General features: G+C 37.2%; 1 protein-coding gene across 2 annotated transcripts; it reads left to right on the forward strand.

Annotated features, from left to right (window-relative positions):
- The first annotated feature begins 262 nt into the window (after positions 1-262).
- Positions 263-15,470, forward strand: LOC116265907 (DNA polymerase II subunit B3-1). 2 transcript variants are annotated; one of them, XM_031646902.2, is made up of 4 exons: positions 268-842; positions 13,615-13,699; positions 14,547-14,588; positions 14,675-15,470. In XM_031646902.2, the coding sequence occupies exons 1-4, from the start codon at positions 540-542 to the stop codon at positions 14,737-14,739; spliced, it is 495 nt and encodes a 164-aa protein (XP_031502762.1). In that variant the 5' UTR covers positions 268-539; the 3' UTR covers positions 14,740-15,470. The 2 variants fall into 2 exon arrangements, with proteins under 2 accessions (XP_049936829.1, XP_031502762.1); XM_050080872.1 differs by having other exon boundaries at positions 263-842; positions 14,547-15,470.
- The last annotated feature ends 473 nt before the right edge of the window (positions 15,471-15,943 follow it).

A 15,943-nucleotide genomic window follows, 5' to 3' on the forward strand; every position in this document is an offset into this window, starting at 1 on the left:
AACAACTTCCTTGCCATCAAGCGCAGCCTAAAGGTAGAACTTTAATTCAAATTCTATGAAACGTTCCAGCAAAAGACAAACTTGAAATAAATGTGCCGAGACTTTTTAACAACTTCTCAAACGTTTGTACTGGACATAAAGTTTCACCCAAGCTTTTTAGCCTCATTTGTACCAAAAAAAAAAACTTTCATGCACATACAAACATGGAACTAAAATATCTGATACCGAAGGATCGTGTCATCGTTCAAAATGGTATACAAGGAACCTTAGACTTTACAGTACCTCACCTGATCGAAAACCAGGAACTCAGGAAGGAATGGCTCGGTGTTACAAAAAGGGGCTGTCGTGTTTGAATCCATGACTACCTTTGCGAAACACAAAAGGGCTCCTCCCTCTGTCCTTCATTTCCCAACTGAAGAAGGCAGCAGCTTCTTCCTGTACTCTGTAGGCTGTAGCACGGCTGCACGGGAAAGGTCCGAGTTGAGGCTTTGGTAATACCAAGACGTCCTTCGTCCCTTGCCGCCTGCACACCCACAGGGATGGGAACTCACGTCTCTGGGAACCTAGTTTTCGTGTCATCGTCGTCTTCCGGTTCGGAGAGAGGAGGGCGAGGCCCTGAGGGCGTCTCCGCAGATGCTAGCAGCAACGGTTGTCCAGGAACACTGAGGAAGACCCATCATATTCAGAGAGGTCCATCTCCTTTGGCTGATGATGATGGTGACGACGACGTCCGCTCGACGGTGATTCCCCCGTTTCCCATGAGTAGAATAAGACGCCTCATCCGCAGCGAAGGAGAGATTCGTACCACCCAGGACGCTGTCTTCCTCATCAACAACGCACTTGTGAGGCTTCTCTCTGCTTGTGCTGTGCTTACGTATTTACCTGTTCATCTATGCTTGATGTAATCTTCTTTATGCATAATGTGGTGTATATAGCGGGATGAGGCATAGGTTCAAGGAGGGAAAGAAAAGGGCCTTGCTCGCGTTCCGTTCCCCTGCTCTGGGTTACTTATTCCGAGAAAGAAATCACTCGCCAGAGAAGAACCTATCAACTATCGTTCAGACTATTTGAAATAACAAAGTTATGGTAATTGGGTAGGAAAGACTGACGGACGATGGGGCTGTCGAGGACAGTGTAGGCTTATACCCCAGGATCGAGGGCGCTCGAAGAAGCTGATCTCTTGGGGTTGTTTTGTAGTATCTTGAATTTCCAGGTTAGATCTTTCCTTTTCTTTTTCTCATGCAAATTCAACGGGAATCCAAGCATGAACGTTCTTGGTAGCAGCAGTAAAACCCCTATACCTCTGGACGCCGAGTTGTACATCTAGAATATCGGCTTATGCAAGAAGTGATCCATGGGATTTGAAGCATGATTCCCACCTAACAGCCGAGGCTGACAGCTGCCATGTCAACACCTGTGGGTCTAGGTAGATCCTTCTTGACATTGACGTCAAATATAGGAGTTCATATGACAAAAGAACACAAGCGATGTTCAAATAAACTTATTTTACGTTTGAAATGGAAAATAGTTTTAGAGCGCTAAAGCCTAAATTCATTTAGCTGACTTGAGTTAACCTAGTCAACATGCCTTCATTCATGAAAGCAAACTAAAAGGGGAACTGAGGCTCGATCATCCAATTTCCTCTCTGCCATTAGATGTTCTCAATGAAGGTCTTATCAAGAAGGAAGGCTTCAATTCTGAAAGGAATGTCCAGACATACTTCATCAGATGTGCAATTGTGCATCTATCTGTGAGATAGCTTTCTGCCGAAATTAGGTGAGCAACGACTATTGGCATCACTATTAACAATTCATTGTCTCTTAATCGCCTCCAAACTGGACATCAAGGACTCATCAATGAATCGATCCTGTTATTGCCTTTGGGGATTCATTAAATCTAAGGCATCTTAGAATTGGAAATCCTCCTTACCTTGAACATGTGTAGGCATTCTGATTTTCAACATACTCTGAGCAGTTGATGAGATATGACTGAAAGCATGAAATAACAATGAAAAGTGCATGGTACGACTGGAAAATCAGATCGATTGGGCATGAGCATTCCGATGTACCTTTTATCCCTCTTTGACATACTATGGAAGGTGAGGAGAGCGCAAAAAAGTAAATGCTGAACAAGAGCAGTTCATTGGTTTGATTGGAAGAGTGACTCCTCCAAGACTCCAATCACTTCTTCAATAGAGTTTTGCTGATAAAGTGGTGCTGTAGGTCATTACTTGGATAAAATTGTGTTATGTTAATTAAGTTAAAATGCAAAATTTTGTGGTATATTGCATTGGGTTGACAATGTGAGAACAATTTTTCATGACTATGGAAGGGATGGAATAAGTTCTTTCAACAGTAGAGATTTAATTCCATGTGTTCCCTATTTAGTTAGCCGGGCTTAACTAGTAGCTAGCAAGATCAAAGTGATTGAGAGTCTTGAGACTATGAATGGTGAATTAACAGGACTGAGTGTCTCCAATGTGGAGTCTCCATCCTTGGAACTTTCTTTTCCAAGTCTTGCACATCATTTAATTTTCTGGAGCCAAGATTGAAAATGTGACTGTAACAGTCACTAAATGAACATGCAGCAGAAATAAGCGGTAAGGCCAAGTGAAAAAGTATAATCTTTATTCAAGATGAACATCAAATTGCTGTAAATCATTGCTTGTTTGTACAAGGAACATGTTACATATTTATACAAGAAAGGGGAGGGAAGAAGGGGCTGAACTAGCCGTTGGGCTAGTTCCAGTGGCTCAGAAAAGAGCCGTTGAGACTAGCCAACGGTTAGAACAAAGGAGAAAAAGGAAATAATAAATAAAGAATAAAAAGATAAATAAAGAATAAAAGAAAAATAAAATGTAAAACCTAACTAAGCTAAAACCTAACTACGATATCCTATTTCTTAACACCCCCCTCCTCCCTCTTAAACTTATGGTGCTATCACCGAAAGTTTATTTAAAAGAAAATTGAATATGGGAGAACATAAAGGCTTCGTGAAGAAATCAGCCAGCTGGAATTCTGAGAAGACATATGAAAGCTTGATAGTTTTCTTCAAAAATTCTTCATGAACATAGTGACAATTCATTTTTATATGCTTAGTTCGTTCATAGAATGTTTGATTCTTGGCAATGTAGATGAACTCTTGTTGTCGCAACACTAAACAGTGGGTTCTTATATTCTTATTCCCATATCAAGGAGCATTTGACAAAACCAGACAATTTTCATAGTTGTACAAGCCATGGCTCGATATTCAACTTCGGTAGAAGAAAAGAGACTTTTTGTTGCTTTTTGCACTTCCATGAAATGAGTGATTTCCCTAAAAAAAAACGCAAAACCAGTAGTTGAGTGTCTATCATTTGGATCTCCTCCTCAATCAGCATCAGTATAAGCAATCAAGTTTAGAGAGGAAGAAGAAGCCATAAATACTCTCTTATTTATTGTTCCTTTGATGTATCTAATGATACAAAAAACAACTCCTATATGAATGCTTGATGGAGCATGCTGAAATTGAATTACTGTATGAACTGCATGAGTAATATCAGGGTAAGTGATACTAAGATACATTAAAGATCTCACAAGATGTCGGTAGGGAGTGAGATTGGTAAGAGGAACTCTATTATCAATCTTCATTTTGCTTCCTACTGCTTCAGGAGTTTCCGTGATAAGTCCGTGATCTTATCTTCTGTTATATCTGACTTAGCAATAATCTCTGCAACAAACTTAGTTTGTGATAGAAAATAGCGTCTAGTAGAGTATGCAACCTCAATACCCAAGAAGTACGTTAGAGAAAACTGAAATCTTTCATTTCACAGGTTTTTTTGCAGTAGATTCTTACACTCTTTAATACTTTCTTTGTCACTATCTGTAATGATCATGTCATCAACATATAGTAAGAGGATTATGATATCTGCAGTACTATTCTGACAAACAAAGCAGTGTCAGTCAAACATGAGTGAAATCCGTGTCAGTCAAACATGAGTGAAATCCGTAGTTAGAGATAACAGAGTTAAAACAATCAAACCAAACTTTAGTGCTTGTTTGAGGTCATATAGAGCCTTCTTAAGTCTAAGAACTTTTCATTGTGGAAGTGACAAACCTGTTGGTACTTTCATGTGAACTTCTTCTATAAGATCTCTATTTAAGAAAACATTTTTAACATCCATTTGATTGATATTCTAGTTTTTAATGGATGCTAAAACACTAAGAGTCATCATAGTAGTCATTTTAACTACAGGAGCAAATGTTTCCTCATAGTCAATTCCACATTTTTGAGTATAACCTTTAGCAACAAGCTTGACTTTATATCTTTCTAGAGATCCATCACTTTTCGTTTTCACCTTGTAAACCCATTTGCATCCAATAGTCTTTTTCCCTATAGGTAGGTCTTGTACTTCCCATGTTTGAGCTTTTCTCAAGACACTCAATTATTCTAACATAGCACTCTTTCACTCAATATATTTTGAGACTTCATTAAATATAGATGGTTCAAAGTGAGAGTAGATGACATTGATTCTAGCTCTATGTGTTGAGGTGAATGTTTCATATAACACAAACTTATTGGGTTGCCTTACGTTTCTAGTGGATCTTCTAAGGTTGTCTTCATTTAAAGTTTGATTGAAGATCAATAGTTTCATGGTGTTCTTCTTCACCAATGTTTTGTTGTCGGTTCCTTCTGTGATGTGATTATGTCTTTGGGTACTCCACCGTCATCCTTGTCATTAATGTTACTATCAATATTGTTAAACTATAAATCCTTCACCAGCACATTGAAGATGAGTCTCTTAGGATTCCACATCCTTGTAAAATGTGTTAAGATATTTAATGTTCTTGTAATATGTGAAGAGTCTCATAGGATTCTATGTTGTAGTTAATATCCTTGTAATATGTGAAGTCTCCTAGGATTCTATGTTGTAGTTATTATCCTTGTAATATGTGAAGTCTCATAGGATTTTATGATGTAATTAATGCCCTTGTAGCTTGTGAAATCTCTTAGGATTCTACGATTGGAGACTCTTAGAATTCTGGAAATGAGATTATAAATAGAGGCCGTGCAAACAACTTTGGTCATGGCTTCTTCTCCTCATCTTCTTCTTGTTCACTCTTTCTCTCTCTATATTCCTGCGTGAATGCTGATTTCAGAACTCAGACATTGGTGCTTGAATTTCTTACATGGTATCAGAGCCAGGTTACGTTATCTCTACCTAGCAAAATGTCCAAACAGGTCTGATCTGGTTAGAACTCTTTTCTCATCTTGTTTCTATCCTGAATTTACTTTTCTTTAGCGTACTTCTTGTTCCTTTTCTTCGTACTTACCAAAGGATACATCTTGCTATATCATGTCTTCTTTCCCTCTCATCTTTTACCTATATACCCTTCCTTTCTGCTGTTATGGAAAATCTTTCGCATTCTGGCATGTCCTCAAGTTTTCTTCCTCACCTTATTACCGAAAAACTCAACCATGAGAATTATCTGATCTGGAAAAGGCAAATCATGCCTTTCATAAGAAGTCAAGGCCTCTTTGGACATCTCGATGGTTCAACAAAGGCTCCACCAATATCCGTTTTGCAGGAAAGAAAAAATGAGGCAGGAGAAGTTATTGTTGTTCATGAAGACAACAACCCTGAACATGCTGTATGGATGAGACGTGACCAAAGTCTGGTTGCGTATATTTTGGCTACTCTATCTTAACAAGTGTTACTTTCAGTTTTTCTGATGACTGTACTGCATAAGAATTATGGGAAACCCTTGCTGATACCTTTTCCCAAATATCAGAAGCTCGAATTATGTACTTAAAGAAAGAATTTCAGAATTTAAGCAAAGGTTCAACGTCTATCATGGATTATTTGGGGCGTATTAAGGCCGTCGCAGACCAACTTGCTGCCTCAAGAAATAACATTTCTGATAAGGAGAAGGTGCAGCAAACCTTGAATGGACTTGGGCATGATTATCATGCTTTTATTACAGCTCTTGAAGTCCTTCCTGTTCTGCCTTCCTTCAATGAACTACAAGGTAAACTTCTCCAACACGAAATGAATATGAAAAGAGTCATTGAAAGGACTGATCAAGGGAACTCTCAAAATGTGTTGGCCATGAATGTAAAGTTTGGTAAGAGTCATGGGAACTCCAATCATGGTGGTCGTGGCATTCTACCAACACCACATAACCAAGGTATGTCTCCTTTGGATACTTCAAGAAAAATACCAATTTGTTTTCAGTGTAACAAGAAAGGGCACATGAAGGCACAGTGCTGGTTTAATCATCAAAATAAAAACAAAGGGGTAAGACATGATTATAAACAAGGAGGACAAAGTTCTAGATCTACCGCTGAAGATATGCAGCAACTATTGATGACCGCATTCTCAAAGATGGCTATAAAGCAAAATGAGCAGGGAGAATGGTTCTTGGATTCAGGTGCAGCTACCCATGTGACAGGAAATACAGGTAAATTGACTAACTTATCCCCTCATTATGGCAGAAGTTGCATTATAACAGGTGATGGAAAATTTTATCCCATTACACATATTGGAAATGCACATATTCCATTGTCATCCTCGTCTCTATCACTGTCTAATGTTGTTCTTGCTCCCAATATCAAAAAGAACATCATATCCATTTCCAAACTCATTGATGATACAAACTCTTCTGTTGAATTCACACATTCTTCTGTCTATGTCAAGGACCTCCAAACGAAGAAAATGTTCGCTAGAGCGGAGCGTCAAGGGAATATGTATGTCCTCAAGGAATGTCTACCCAAGGATTCATCCACTTTTGATATAGGATTGAAGACATTTTCTCTTTCTCATAATGCGTCATCAGTGCCAAATTCTTGCCATTCTCAATCAAAAGTAAGGGGCCCTAACCAATGTTTGGAATCTGATCTGTGGCATAGTCGACTGAGACACTGTGGTCGACATTTCGTTGAAAAACTTATCACAGATAGTTTCATTCCAAGATCAAGCTTACCTCTTACTTCAAGTGTCAAAAAATGTTCAAGTTGTGGACTTTGTAAGAGTCATGTTTTACCTTTCCATAATATAAATCAAAGGACTTCCAAACCTTTTGAAACTATTTTTTCTGATGTATGGGGGTCAGCCCTTATTGATTCAATGTTTGAATCAAGATATTATGTTTTATTCATTGACTCTTTCTCATGTTTTACCTGGATTTATTTTATGAAACACAAATCAGAAGTACCCCACATATTTCGAAACTTCTATGCCATGATTCAAACCAAATTTTCATCCAATGTGGTGCATTTTCAATGTGATGGAAGGGGAGAATATTCTTCGCTTGATTTTATTGAATTTCTACGTGAAAAAGGGATAACTAGACAAATCTCCTGCCCTTACACACCACAACAAAATGGTGTAGTTGAGCAGAAACATCGGCATATAGTTGAAAGCGCCATGAGCATGCTGCATGATACTAATGTGCCCATTTCCTTGTGGACTGAAGCCTTCCATACTGCTGTATACATAATAAATTGTTTGCCTATGACACTCTTGATGTCTAAACGCCATATTTTACACTCTTAGGCAAACAACCTGATTACAAGAACTTGAAGGTTTTTTGGTTGTGTATGCTATGTTCACGTTGATGCTGCATTGAGGAACAAGTTTCAAGACAAAGCTATTCATTGTAGATTCATTGGATATGCTGATGAATATAAAGGTTTTCGATGCTATGATCCAACAACTAAACGTATCAAAACTTCAAGAATGTCGTTTTTGATGAACATAGTTTTGATGATACAAATGAAATGCCTATGACCATTGAATCTTATGATCCCTGGACCAGTACACAGTTATTTAATGCAGATCCTGTTATAGAAAATAATGTGCCTCAAGGTGAAGATCCAGAGAGAGCAATACAACCGTCAGATATGGTTCAAAGTGAAAATCAAGAAGATCCAACACAGTCATCAAGTCATCACGAAAGGAATAATGAAGAACAGAGCAACGATTCACATCGGTATTCGAGTCTTATCTACAGTCGATGACTAAGGGACATAGATGCTCACAGTGAAGAAGACAACATGCCCCACCTTAGAAGATCCCAACGCATTCGTCATCCCATTCACAGGTGGGTTAGCTATGATTCTTTATCACTTGATTTTCAGTTATTCATGGCAAAAGTTGGCAAGGAGGAAGAACCTACTTCATTTGATCAAACATCAAAATCACATAATTGGAGAAAGGCTACGAAAGAAGAAATGGATGCCTTGCATGAATGTGGTACATGGGAGATCGTTCCAAGGCCACACGGAAAGAACGTAGTGGGCTCCAAATGGGTATACAAAATCAAATACAAACCTGACGGCAACATAGAAAGACACAAAGCAAGGTTAGTAGCAAAAGGGTTTACACAACAATATGGAGAAGATTATGCCGAGACATTCAGCATTGTGATCAAAATGGGAACAATTCGCGTGATTATATCATTGGCAGTTGAATATGGATGGAGGCTACATCAAATGGACGTGAAGAATGCTTTTCTTCATAGTGATTTGAGGGAGGAAGTATATATGGAACAACCTCCAGGATATACGAAAGGAGACTCTCATGCATGAGTTTGTAAACTAAAAAAATCTATTTATGGACTTAAACAGGCCTTACGCTCGTGGTTTGACAGTTTCTCCTACAAGATTCAATAATGTGGTTTTCAGAGATGTCCTCTAGATCACTCTCTTTTCATTTATCGAAAGGAAAACATATTTACTTTACTTCTTATATATGTTGATGATATTGTTATCACAGAGAAAAACACATAGAAGAAGCTAAAGTTTTGATGATGCAAAACTTCAAAATGAAAGAGCTTGGTGATTTACGATTCTTTCTTGGAGTGGAGATTGATAGGCACAATAATCGCCTCACATTGACACAACAGAAATATACGTTGGATCTGCTGAAAAAGTCAGGTATGTCTGATTATAAGCCTGTTGGAACTCCTAGTGTTCTAAATCAAAGACTAAGTGTTCAGGATGAGGAGTTATATGATGATCCTACGTAATATCGAAGTATTGTTGGGGCACTTCAATATCTTACATTTACTAGACCAGATATTATATATGCTGTGAATCAAGTATCTCAATTTATGCATGCATCTAGAGATACTCACATGGATGTTGTCAAAAGAATATTAAGATATCTTAAAGGGACAACAGGAGATGGCTTAGTTTATGGTAAGAGTGAAAATATAATTGCTGGACATCAACTTATGACATTCACAGATGCAGATTGGGCTGGAGATCCCAATCAAAGAAAGTCCGTTTCTGGTTTTTGTATTTTCATTGGATGTAATCTTGTGCCTTGGAGTTGTCGAAAGCAAAAGGCAGTAGCAAGATCCAGCACTGAAGCTAAATACAGATGCATGGCTGCAGGTGCTGCTGAAGTTACATGGGTTAGACATTTGCTAGAAGACATTGGAGAAAAGATTAAAACGTCAATGTTAATGTGTGATAATCAAAGCGCTATTAACATTGCCTTTAATCCCATACAACATGGTCGAACAAAGCACATTGAGATTGATCAACACTTTGTTAGACAAAAGGTGGAAGACAAGGAGATTCAACCTATTTATGTTCGTACAGATGAACAAGTTGCAGACTTATTTACAAAAGGATTAACGAAGCAACGATTCTGGTTTCTCAAAGGCAAGTTGTACATAGTGCAAAACCATGCACAACTTGAGGGAGGGTGTTAAACTATAAATCCTTCACCAGCACATTAAAGATGAGTCTGTTAGGATTCCACATCCTTGTAAAATGTGTTAAGATATTTAATGTTTTTATAACATGTGAAGAGTTTCATATGATTCTATGTTGTAGTTAATATCCATGTAATATGTGAAGTCTCCTAGGATTCTATGTTGTAGTTATTATCCTTGTAATATGTCAAGTCTCCTAGGATTCTATGATGTAATTAATGCCCTTGTAGCTTATGAAATCTCCTAGGATTCTACGATTAGAGACTCTTAGAATTTTGGAAATAAGATTATAAATAGAGGCTGTGCAAACCACTTTGGTCATGGCTTCTTCTCCTCATCTTCTGCTTGTTCACTCTTTCTCTCTCTATATTCCTGCGTGAATGCTGATTTCAAAACTCAGATATTGGTGCTTGAATTTCTTACAAATATCATACATTTCATCATCACATTGGGAAAGATACTTGAAAAGAAAAGAATAATCATTGTTGTCTTGTGATTTTCCCCAATTTTCGAATCCATTTTCTTCTTCATTAAAATTTACATTCCTTGAAACTATGATCTTGTCTTTGACTCGGTTATAACATTTGTAGTCTTTTTGTGTCTCAGAATAACCAATGAAAGCACATTCAATAACCTTTGAACTTAGTTTGTCAGCCTTGTCATTTACAACAAAGCATTTGCATCCAAAAATTCGAAGTCTATTAAAATGAAGTTCATATTTGAATAACTTTTCAAAAGGAGTTGTATTATTTAAAACTTTTGAAGGTACCCTATTTATGAGATAAACGAAAGCAACGACTATTTCAGCCCAAAATTTTTAGGTATATTTTTTGCAATAAGAAGAGTTCTTGTTGTTTCTACTATGTGTCTATGTTTTCTTTCAGAAATCCCATTTTGTTGAGGTGTTCTTGGACATAATTTTCCAAATATCTTTTGAATTCATTTGAAATATATTCACTTCCGGAATCAATCCTTAGTATTTTTAGTTTAGCATCAAACTATGTTTTTACCAAGTTGTAAAAATTTTTGAACACTTAAAGACTTCAAATTTAAATCTTAGAAAATATATCCAATAATATCTAGTAAATCATCAACAAATATCACATAATAAGATAGCTCTCATTTTGACATGATAAGAGAGGGTCCCCATACATCGGAATGAACAAGCTCAAACGGCGTAGAAGGAAATAAGTTTTTTTTGTCCAAAAGATAAAGATTTTATCTTTCCATGTATGCAATCATTACATTACATTTAAAGTTCTCAATACAAATATCTTTGATAGGAGTCATCATAGATAATTTTCTAATTTTTGGATGACCTAATCTTTGATGCTAAATATTGATGTCCACATTTTTGACATAGTAACACATTTTTTTTTCTGGATACATAAGTTGTTCATGTAGTAAAGGTCTTCCTTTCTAAAACCTTCCTCAATCAATCTCTCGGTTTGGTGATCCTGCCCCAAATATTTATTTGATGAGAAAACTATATCAAAACCAATATATGAAAATTTGAGATACAAAAAGTAAGTTAAGATAAGTCTAGGGACATAACTAACTTTGGGTACAACAAATTTTTGTTTTTCTCCAATTTTTTTTTCAAAATTTCCAACTCCTCTAACACTCATAGATGTTCCATCAGCGTTAAGTACATTTGTCTCTTTTCTTGCTTATTCAAACTTGGTCAAAGATGATATATTAGGTGTCATGTGAAATGATGCACCAGAATCTAGAAGCCAAGGAATCATAGCGGGAGTATTGGAGGTGGATGTCGTTGTTGCTAGCGCTCCAGAATTTGACTCTTTCATTATGGGTTGAAGAGTCGACATGATTTAGTTTAATGTTGTGGAGATTGACGCAAGATCACATCTTTCGTTTTGAACATTTACAACCTTTCTTTGATCAAATTGTCTAGGGTTGTGTTTCTCGCCTTGAGAATATGAAGCTCCTCCTTTGAGAAAGTTCCCTCCATAATTTCGTGATTGTCCTTTATTGTTGTTTCCCCTCAACTTTGAACAAGTAGGTCTTATGTGACCTGGTTCATGACAAAAGTGACAAACAACCTTATATTCCTATTATTTTGATTTTTAAAATGAGGAGGTCTAAAAGATCTAATGTTGTTTCCGGGTCTAGAAGTGGCTAAAACCTTTTCTTCTTCTTGTTTGGAAATGAGGACACTATCCATTTCTTTGGTTAAATTCATTTTATTTTCTTTTCCACTTAGTTTCGTAAGAAGCTCATAAATAAGTGGAGGAGAAGGTAAGGATAAAAGAGCTGACCTTATTTGTTCAAATTCGAGTCTTATCCCTTGAAGAAATTGAAAAAATCTAAATTCATCAACTTCATCTCTCTCAATCTGGTGACATTTACAATTCATTCCTAGTTTAGGACTAAGTTGATCTAATACATTCCAAACATTAGAGATTTCCATAAAATAATCTCCTACATTTTTCTCTCATTGTTTGATATTTTGGGCTTTTTGAATCGGTAGATCTTTTCAGGACATCCCTTTGAGATATACCCATGCCTCACTTGCTTTCTCATAGTACATGAGGTTTTGAACAATTTTAGGTTCGATAGTTCTATACATCCATTCTTTAATCCTTGCATTCCTGGCTTCCCAATCATCTAGTTTCTTATAATATTCATTAATAGCATTTTGTCTTTTTTCCCTATCTAATTCTTTCACAATCCCATTTTCTATTTTAGTTACCTTGAGAGAAGGAGGAATGGACGTACCTCTTATGAAACTCCATAAGTATTTTTCTTTGATATGCATCTCCAAACATTTAGCCAATAGCGTATAGTTGGTTCCATCAAGCTTGTATGGGACATAATGATAGCTTCCTCCCTCCATGAAATCTGCTCTAGAAGACTAAGAGATAATTTTGGACGTTTCACCGAACAATTGGTGGATGATAATCCGTAGTGCAGCAGTGAACCAAGATTAAAACAACACAATATTGAGGTATTGTTTTATGATAAATACCCTTCTTCAGAAATACAACAAGAAGAAATGGAGGGTCACTTAGCTTTAGACAGTCTTTGAGACAATTCCATAAACAGGAGGTGATGGTATCAACAAACAGGTAGACTTTAAGTGATTCAGTCTCCAAAGATAGTACAGTGACCCAGCTTCAGAATTTCAATAAAAATACCAGCCCAAACGTGGCTTTGATACCATGAAAATGTGACTGTAACAGTCACTAAATGAACGTGCAGCAGAAATAGGCACTAAGGCCAAGTGAAAAGTATAATCTTTATTCAAGATGAACATCAAATTTCACACCTTGTTTGTACAAGGAACATGTTACATATTTATACAAGAAAGGAGAGGGAAGAAGGGGCTGAGCTAGCCGTTGGGCTAGTTCGAATGGCTCATAAAAGAGCCATTGGGACTAGCCAATGGCTAGAACAAAAGAGAAAAAAGAAATAATAAATAAAGAATAAAAAGAAAAATAAAATATAAAACCTAACTAAGCTGAAACCTAACTATGATATCCTATTTCTTAACAGAGATAACACAATTAGGCCTATGCCCTGAGCTAAGAGCGGCTACATTTAATGGGTTAACTTGGATAGAAAGAATTGCCATTTGAACGATCCGAAGCTTAATGTACAGATGAAGATTAATTTGGATAGAAAGAATTGCCAATTATGATCTGGAGCCTAATGTACAGATGTGCTATATGTGGTAATAGTGATACCTACAATGTCTTGTCAATCCTTTCACATGTCTAGCTTGATTGTTTCTCTTTTCTGTTTGGCGGTGGGGTAGAGGGGCTGTGACAGCTTGAGAAAACAACCTATGCCAGATGCAGATAGATTAATTTCTCTTGTTGTTGATCTGCTATTCTTTTATCTTTGCTCTTGCACTTCCGGTTGATTATCTCATTTCATTTTTCTGTAGGAGCAATTTATCAAGCTACTAGCTGAAGATTCATACGTCTCTGCAGTACAGGAGAAAAAGAGTTCTATAAGTTACAAACATTTATGTAAGTTTCTGAATATCTTACTGTTTCAAATAAGTTAACCTGTTTAGGAAGGAAAAACAAGCTGTAGAATTATTTCCTTGGTGGGTTACGAGAAATTGAAACTACTTTCAGACTCCTGGTGGACAAACATCACTAGTAGTAGGGGAAAAGAACATACTAGAGAAAAGAGATGCAAATGACTTAAAATTTCCTTTATCATATATAAGCACTAAAACTAGCTTATCTCCAGCTTGTATGGGTTCCTATTGATTTATGGATCAAGATTGAGTTTTATCTAATGTGTAAAACTGACATAGTAGAAGAATAAGCATTGACAAGGAAAAACAGGTTAGGTTTTTCCCTCTTGACATGCTATTCAAGAACGTTTGTTGCCTTTTGGAGATGTCGAGGATAATTACTTCATCAGCAATAATGAGCAGACAATCTGGTGCATATCCTCTAAAGATGCACATGGTAGATGGTGATAGGTAAAGGCACAACATCGATAATTTTATCTGCAATACCATAGGGGCTACTCAACTATTGAGATTAGAAGATATATCATGATCTATGTTCGTGGATACTAAGTATGAAAATTATTGTTGGTTCTAAGTTCCTGGAAACTCGTCTCGGATTAAATAAGATCAGTGTTGTCAATATGGGCATGCTGGTGGGGTATTATGGTCAGACTTATACTTGAGAGTTAAATTAAGTACTTGTTCCTTGAGATGCCCTTGGTAATCATCTAGTGACCGTCTACATGCATATACATCTGTCGATGTGGTACAACTTGAAAATGTGTGCATGGTGACCGGATATTATTGGCCTATGTGTTCATTGCACAAACATTTTTGTTTTCTTGTTGCAGCTTTGGTCGTTCGTAGGAAGAAGAAATACGAGTTCCTAATAGGTACTCGTTTGACATCTTTTATATTGGTTGGCAGTCATGTAATTGAAAATTATTATGATGGAAATTTTAGAACCTATTTTGTCCAGATTCTGTGCCGGAGAAACTGCGAGCAGAGGTGGCGTTGTCACAGCAGGAACAGTCTATTACTTGATTGCTGGAAGCGGTTCATATTTGTGATAATGTCTGCAGGAACAGAGAAACACAAGTATATATTATCAAACTTATAAGCATCTAGACCGGATAATGGAAAAAGCTGCAACTTTTACAGCATGATCTCGAATGGTCCTCAAATATCCACTGCGTCTCTTACAATAGTGGACGAGTTATTATTTCATTGATCTTCTGCTATATATGGAGCAAAGTCTCTAATTTTGTCAGTTAGAAAGAAGTCCATGTTTATGAGCGAGCCTACCATTTTGGACTACGCCGGCCCAGAAGCCAGGATCTTCCATATCAGTGCGTGCTATACAGGCTTTGATTTCGATCTTATCTAAATGGGGAGGATATACTCCTCGGGAAACTTTGCAGTGCGTTGGGTCGTTGGGAAGATTTTGTTTTCTTGGCATCTAGTCTGCTTTTCGGCCCGCCTGAACTCCCTCGCTAAATCTGAAGGAATCCAGGGGTTATTTGTATGAGCCATTTATCCGTCTGTGTTCTCTAAGGAAAGAATTGGGCTTGTCGGTTATGCAAGCGACTTTTTAGTGATCTATCGTCCAGATGTATGGCCCAGGTCAAGAACGTTGTAGATAAAATTAGCAATAGACTGAGATCGATTAAGTTTGGTCTCGGCCAAGCAAGCCTTGTGACGAACTTATGTGGGTAGCGTGTAACATGGATTCGTTTCTCCTTTTCCAGATTCAAAAGAAACGGTAATTTGTTCAAGTTTCTAGTAACAGCATTTTTTGTCCTGTAGGTAGTTACACAATCTACAAGGCGTACATCTCTTTCACGTGTATTTTTTTTTAATGTTACAGTCAATCTTATCGTACGGATTTAAACATTCTAAGTTGCTTCTAATTTTGTTAGTCCAAGTACGGTTGAGCAGCCCAAGGCAGTGGTGACAATTGAACCTCCTGATTCTTTCTAAGAACCTTTTCAAGCGTTAGGTACAGACCCTGCTGCCAGACATTCGATATGAATATTTGTAATTGTTATTCTTATAATGACGTCTTATTCTTATGTACCTTAATGACCGCGTTTGGATGTGACAAGCCCCGGTGAAATCCCTGTGTAGCACTGAACGAGAAAGCATTCTTCAATATTCAAGCCCTTATACGAAGTCATTTCTGTCTAAAGTGGTAGCTGAGATGTTAAAAAGGTAGTAATAGTGTTCATGTTCGCCCATTCCAGGTTAA

This window comes from Nymphaea colorata, chromosome 12, assembly GCF_008831285.2.
Source record: "Nymphaea colorata isolate Beijing-Zhang1983 chromosome 12, ASM883128v2, whole genome shotgun sequence".
Lineage (NCBI taxonomy): Eukaryota > Viridiplantae > Streptophyta > Magnoliopsida > Nymphaeales > Nymphaeaceae > Nymphaea > Nymphaea colorata.

Coding starts and splice junctions, on each gene's coding strand:
- LOC116265907 (XM_050080872.1), top strand. CDS start 540: ATGGGAACTCACGTCTCTGGGAACCTAGTTTTCGTGTCATCGTCGTCT. Junction 843..13,614: donor TCCTCATCAACAACGCACTT/GTGAGGCTTCTC, acceptor ATTTTTCTGTAG/GAGCAATTTATCAAGCTACT. Junction 13,700..14,546: donor TATAAGTTACAAACATTTAT/GTAAGTTTCTGA, acceptor TTCTTGTTGCAG/CTTTGGTCGTTCGTAGGAAG.